Source organism: Cynoglossus semilaevis, chromosome 14 (genome assembly GCF_000523025.1).
Source record: "Cynoglossus semilaevis isolate Cse_v1.0 chromosome 14, Cse_v1.0, whole genome shotgun sequence".
NCBI lineage: Eukaryota > Metazoa > Chordata > Actinopteri > Pleuronectiformes > Cynoglossidae > Cynoglossus > Cynoglossus semilaevis.
The window spans coordinates 14,966,586-14,973,559 of NC_024320.1; the positions used below are offsets into that span (position 1 = coordinate 14,966,586).

General features: G+C 38.3%; 1 protein-coding gene across 9 annotated transcripts in view; it reads left to right on the forward strand.

Annotated features, from left to right (window-relative positions):
- appa (amyloid beta (A4) precursor protein a) overlaps positions 1–6,974 on the forward strand; it is a 36,315-nt gene that overhangs the window by 13,348 nt on the left and 15,993 nt on the right. For all 9 annotated transcript variants that reach the window (XM_017038687.2, XM_025062014.1, XM_025062016.1 and 6 more), the window contains exon 2: positions 4,688–4,855. In XM_017038687.2, coding sequence (XP_016894176.1) covers positions 4,688–4,855 — 168 coding nt within the window. The remainder of the gene's footprint in view (positions 1–4,687; positions 4,856–6,974) is intronic.

A 6,974-nucleotide genomic window follows, 5' to 3' on the forward strand; every position in this document is an offset into this window, starting at 1 on the left:
GACTTTTCAGCATCCTTCTGCTGACAGTCAGAGTAGAGGTGAGTGTCACATTAATGGGAGCGAAAAAGCAAACGCTTAACAGGCATCTTAGTCTGTTCTTCAATGATTAATAAAGGCTCCCCAAATATTACACATACCTGTTTGTTCCATCATTATAATTTTCACATACACTATTGCAATTCACTGAAAAATGTAAACAGTGCTAACAAAAAATCTCAATGCTGCAATCCTTGTGTCACGGATCACTGTATGATCAAATCATAAACTTATTCAAGGATTTTTATTTTAACACGTGGTGGTACAAAATCGGTTACTCTGGTAAAAAAAGTACTATAAATATAGATAATATAACACTAAAAAAAATCTAACAATGTAAAGAAATAAAATGACAATATAAAATAGTGTTATACTATTGAGGTAGTGTTCAAATGAAAAAAAAATAAAATTAACGGTTGTAATGCCAGTATATTATATAATGTGCATAGAAAGAAGATCCCACTAGCTCACCAAGTAAGCCAGCACATGGTGACAATGAAGAAAAATATGAAGGAAAAACCATATTATTTGCTCTAGAATTCAAACGTCAGGTTAGAGTCAAGTTTTGTGAAGCTGCTATAGGCCTAGACTGCTGGTGGAGATATAATTGTGTGCTATATTGTTAATTGCTCAATTTATACAGTATGTTACTGCAGTATACCATAAAGAATGTTGATATTTTTCCATCCATCCATCCATCCATTTTCATCCGCTTATCTGTTACCGGGTCGCGGGGGCAGCAATCTCCGCCACCCAAATCACATGGCACCGTGCCAACCTACCCGAACCTTCCTGCAGGTGGTGAGTCCACTGGAAGGTACCAACCGCCCTAACCGGGATTCAAACTTGCCCAGGAGGTGAATCCTGGGCTTCTACACCAATGACAGCGACATTGCCTGGCCAAAGTGCCACATGTTGATATTTTTATACCATAAAATAATAAAAAAAAAAAATTAATTCTGCTGAGCTGGAAGTTGCAGGCATTTCCTCTATTTCAGACAACACAATCACTCCAACATCCTGCTCTGTCTCCCACCCTCCATCACCCCTCCCCCATTGCCTATGTTCTATTTAACACAGTGCTTGAACCCTTGCTGGGGCCCAAAGCCTTATTCTTCAATCCGTCACGTCTTCCATCTCTCTCACCTCCCACCTTGGTTATTGTTTTTTTCCTCACCTTCCCTTTTTCACCTCCTGCCTTCACCAACATTGGAGGACCTGGATTAATACGCTTACAATCCCTGCCTCCTCCTTCTTCCATTTTCCTCAGTGACGAGATTGAATTGTGCCGATATCAGAGTGGAACAGCAGGAAGGAAACGGGTGTCGGTCTGTGTGTGTGTGAGCGGTGGTGAGGGTATGATTTGCCTGCCAAAAGGGGATGACACAAAGAATTTAAATGTCATCGAGCCACCGGTGATGATTTGTGTACCTGTGCTGCAAGCAGAAAGGAAAGGTGTTTAATTTTTTTTTCAGTAAGTGACAGGGAGAGACCATAGGGTGGCAGGGAAGGAAGGAAGTGAGTTAATTAAAACTTGCCATGCATGCAAATGAATTTTTAAAGGTTATTTTGGAACTTTCTTTATTTCTCTCACTTTGAATTGCACGGTCCATTCACAAAGTCATAAAGGATGGGTCTTTATCAGTCTGTCTATACAGTCTGCACAGATGGCAGCGTGGGAATCAAATGTCAGAATCCTGAATTACCCCAAGATGACTCTGAGTCGTGACTGATGGCCACCTGGGTGTATGTTCTTGTTTTGTGTGTGGTTGTAAGGAACTGTGTTATATTCATACCATCACTGTGTATGATACGAGGAGCAAGTTCTTGAGAAATCTGGCAATTTGTAGCACAAGATCAAGTTTACATGTTAGTGAAGTAAAAGCAATCACCGTAGACACCTTTTCTTTCAGTAGGTTAAATACTTGTGCATTTATAAGAAAATTAAAATAAACAACAACCTGGAAGTGTATGTTTAGTCATTAGCAGATATTTTAAAACACTTCCTGTGTATTGTAGGAGGATGTGATGGTTCATTTCTCATGTTGTTGTTTGGTTGCTGCTAAAAAATTGTCACAGTTACAAGAAATAGAAAAAAATGAAATCCAGTAAAGCTGTCAAATATTGGCCGAGTGATTTATCACGTTGCAGCTTCTGACATTACAGGCTGTAAATCGCATATCCCTACAGTTTGAGGTATGATCTTATTTTGAAATCTGTGTGCTGCTACAGTATATCACTGTCAAAATAAAAACAAATTAGAGACACATTACAGTTATTCAGCGTAAACATTGTTGGTGTCAGAATTAAACTGGAAATGATTGACACAAGTATGACAGGGTTTGTTTTGATACAATACATTATAAATTCACACGGTCCAAAACCGTGACAAGAATTCACTTATTATCTTTACTAAAGTAGCCCAACTCAACTTCACAGATTATTTACATTACTACGCATTATGTAAATGTAGTCATCAGTCATCAATCAGTCTGTTCTTGTGTGATTTTATCCTCTGTTTCTCTGCTCCATTCTGTAAAATGCACTCTGTAAGAAAAATGAACTTGCAGCTCAGAGAGACCAGTGCCGTCCTTCAATTGGCCAGTTGCGTAAATATGGTCAGTGCGGCGCAATCGCACCTAATGTGAGCTGATGCTGTCCATTTTTCCTCAGTGAGACACCACATACATGGCTGTTGTATTGATCCAAACATTTGAGCTTTCAGTCTCAAATTGAATCCAAATTGATCTGCCCGCCAGCCCTTCTCATTTTGGAGAGAGGATTTTATGCTTGCAGCTTCTTGGAGGCAAATCAAGTCTGCAAGAAAAAAAATCCCATCCATCTCACAAAACAGCATTTGTTTGCCTGTCAGGGCCTCAAAAACCATTAACACGATTAGGCAGCACACAATGGCAGCCATCTCTTTTCTAACTCCCTCTCTCCCTCTCTCCCTCTCTCGCTCTCCCTCTCTCCCTCTCTCTCGCTCTCTCTGTCTCTCTGCCTAACATATTTTGTTAGAGCTCATTTGCCAGCACAATGCAGACATTCAGTGGCTTGTCTGCACATCATCACTGACAAAAACACCTGACTGTCTTTGTGTGTTTGCTTCAGTCAAGCACACAAACACAACTTTTTATTTATTAAGAAATGTATACATTTACACCAAAGGCAAGGGTCGGGTAATTATAGAGGAGGACAATACCAATCTTACATACACTGAACAAAAGATTTGCAGTTCATGGTTGAGTGGACAGGGTACAGCTGATCCTCTAATAATTCTATTCTCAACATTTGGTGTTTCTGTCCATTAAAGCTTAAACAGGGGAAATCTCCTTTAATGTATAGTTACAAAAAATCCATTAAGAGCGACCTGCTAGGGCCTGGTCTGACCTTGATGTTGCCTTTGAAAATGTTTAATTCCTAATGGCAGGAAGATGAGATGCTGGAAACACTTAATCCACACTGACATGATGGCATCACACAAAATGAATCACTTGACTGTATGTTGGTCAGACAGAGCCCTGGATGTAACATGGAGGTTCAAGATTACACTGTTGCAAAAATGTTTTTGTTACATGCAGTGAATGAAATGTTTAAATTGAAATGTTAATTTCTCCCCAAATCATGTAATTTTTAGGGCATAAACTGAACATAGTCTTCATATAAACACACTTAACCACATTGTACAATAGCTGGACTTCAAATGCTTAATTTGCAAAATTACCCTGAGAATTTGGTTCATTTTTCTACATCCTTTAATTACACTCTTGATTTCCCCTGTAACAAAACATTTATTCCCCCACAATGATTTGAAATCGTCTCCAGTTTTGAATATTTCTCTATTATTCTCTATTACGTCTCCAGTTTTGAATATTTCTCTATTGTTTGTGTGGGTGGAATTTTGTGTATGGTAATCTTAAATATCTGCTTTTAACAACCTTTTTTACAGAGGAAGTACATTCATAAAAATAAATGTTTTTCCGAAGCTTGCATTGACTTATTTAGTGAGATTTCACACTGACACACACACATACACAAACTCTCTCTATTTCTGTGCTGCCATCCACGCTGCTGTAATGTGTGGTGTGAGCCACATTAATGGAGTGAAATGAAGCAAAAACAAATGAACAGAAGGTTACATAAACCTTGAACTCTGCTGGGGAAAAAATGAAAGCAATCTGTGGTCGTGCACTGTTTCTTCAACATTACAAATCAGTGGGTGTGCACGCCTGAGCACAAACATCACAGAGAGAATCATTTGCTCGGGGGCTGTTGTTTGAGGCTATTTGTTCACGTGAAATTATTGATTTTTTATGTACTTCTCTTTTTTGCTTTGCGCTTCTTTTTTCCGTCCAGGTTGCTCTTGAAAACACTAGATTGGTAAACATGAGCAGAGATGTTTGCACTGCTAAGAATGCAATTACAAAAACAAATCAAACACTGTTGATGAGGTCGAGGGAGGAAAATGATCACCACACACTCTGTCCTCATCTCTCTCTGTGTCTTTTCATCTTAAACTTAAACTTACTGATCCCTGCTTCATCCTGGCAATAAGAATTTAATTGCGGTTTTCATTAAAAGTGCTATGTCTCATTAAGTCATCCTATCTTACTCCTTTCGCTCTGTTTCTTTCTCCTTCTCCCACATCCAGGTGCCTACAGATATTTCCACAGGGCTGTTGGCGGAGCCACAGGTCGCCATGTTCTGTGGAAAACTCAACATGCACATCAATGTGCAGAGCGGTAAGTGGGAGCCAGATCCTTCAGGAACCACAAGCTGCATCGGCACCAAGGAGGGCATCCTGCAATATTGCCAGGAGGTAAAATCTAAGTTTGTGTGTGCATGTGCGAGTGTGTGTGTTTGGAATATGCTTTAAAATCTGCTCAACATGAACAAATATGTGTACAGTATATATATATATATATATATATATATATACATATTTTTTTGTATATTCTCCCTTTTGGATCAATTAAAATCTGATTTTTTTCAACTTTGCCACATTCTCAAACAGCTGCAAATCTCAAGTTTATGTAAAGTAGCAGGTGGATGTGCTGTAATTACACAGATGGTTGTGCAAGAGTACTAATGCGCTCGCAGAGCCATAACTGGTGTGTACTGATGCACGCACACACACATGCTCCTTTATAGAGCATGACTGTCATCAACAGAGACACAAGGGCAAACAAATTATAACCACTTAAAACAAAAGGCTCATCATGTGAAATTGCCATCAAGTTATGTGTATGATATTATAACATGATTGCTTCTGTAAAATTGAGCCAGCATCTTCAGCTGATTTCCACCTTTCACGGAATACTATTTTCCTTTTGCCTATATACACGTAAAGATGATAAAAATACAATACTAAAAATATTATATCATTCATCATATTAATGGATTAACAACTCTAATTGTGAATGAGTCATTAGTCCAACCTTTGTAACCATGCACCCATGCATTACATGTATATTTTTATCTGTACAAACCACTGTATGAGTTGCTGCCACCTAGTGACTGGAGGCTTGTTATCATTCAAGCATTACAGCAGTGGTACACTTATGTCTAGCATGCCATATTCTATTGGAAGACCTCTCCCCCAATATTTGCGAAGTACTGCCATAATTTAGTAGAAGTACTGCAAGTTTTTAACTGGGAATCAAAACGTGCACACAAACTGGGGATCGAACTTAATGGCAAAGTAGACATGGAAGAAATTCTTCCTTACTGTAAAGATGTATGTATTGGGAAGTTTTAAATGAATCAGGTTTAAATGTTTGATGATGAGAAATGTTAAGAGATTAATTACCATGATTTGTTGCAGCATCATAACTTGAAATTGGCTCCAATTTAGCTGAAATGACTGTTTATTGTGTTGTGAGAGCCCAATCAACTGGGATCATCATCATCAAGTATAAAGTTTTATTGCCTTTTTACATTTTAGAGTTGTTAGTGTGAGAATGTATTACAGTATTGGAGTGGTTGGAGCTGTATTATCTGTTATAAGGGGACACAATATTTTTCTGTGCCTCAGTTTGGCAATTAAAAAAAAAAGCCTGCTTCGATGTTTTATATTATGTGCATAAAAAGGAGGCAAATTCATAAAAAACAATTGAGCTTTGTTTGCACTGAAATCCCATGATGCCAAAACCTGCTTTTGTTAACAAGCAGCAAAGGTACATTAGACTGAATGTATAACTTTCAAGTGAGTTCCTCTCTTTTGTTGAGTCAAAGAAATCAGGTCAAAAAACATCAACAGCACAACACAGCAAACGTTCCTGTTTTATTACCCATCCGTGAGTTTTTTTTTTTTCTTTTTCATTACTGCAGTCGTCTTCAACCACAAAGAATTCTTTTGGGAACGCTGCAGCACTCTCTGGAATGTGACTGCAAAAACATACAGTGGTATGAAGGAAATGATATCGGACAGACTCAAAGGAAATTAAGGCAGAATATGTTGTTTGTGTGTTTTTTTTTTAAATCAAACAAATAAGAAATAATCTGCCTTGGTTTTATTGCCAAACATTTTTGCCTCCATAATATTATTGCAGGTCTGTCTATTAGAAATATATCTTTTTATATAATTATCAGACCTGCCAACCTGTACACATTTTGCGTAGCAGGTATGCAATTTCACTGGTACGATTTGCCAGTCTAAGCTAAAAAATCATCACAACGAGTCTGCAGAACCTGTAGCATAGCCCCGCTCCACTCCTTCCCACCTGAGGTCTTTGCCTGCCTCCCTGATCCCTTACTCGCAGCAGCTGGTGATTGAAAAGGTTAATACCATGTACCTGTAAAATGTGTATCGTTAATATTGTTACATTCACGGTGAAAATACGACATCAAATCAGCACCATATTTTCTGGACTATGTCGCAACCGAGTATAGTTGAGAAAAGGAAAAAAACGTATATCAGTCACATTAATTTTTGAGTA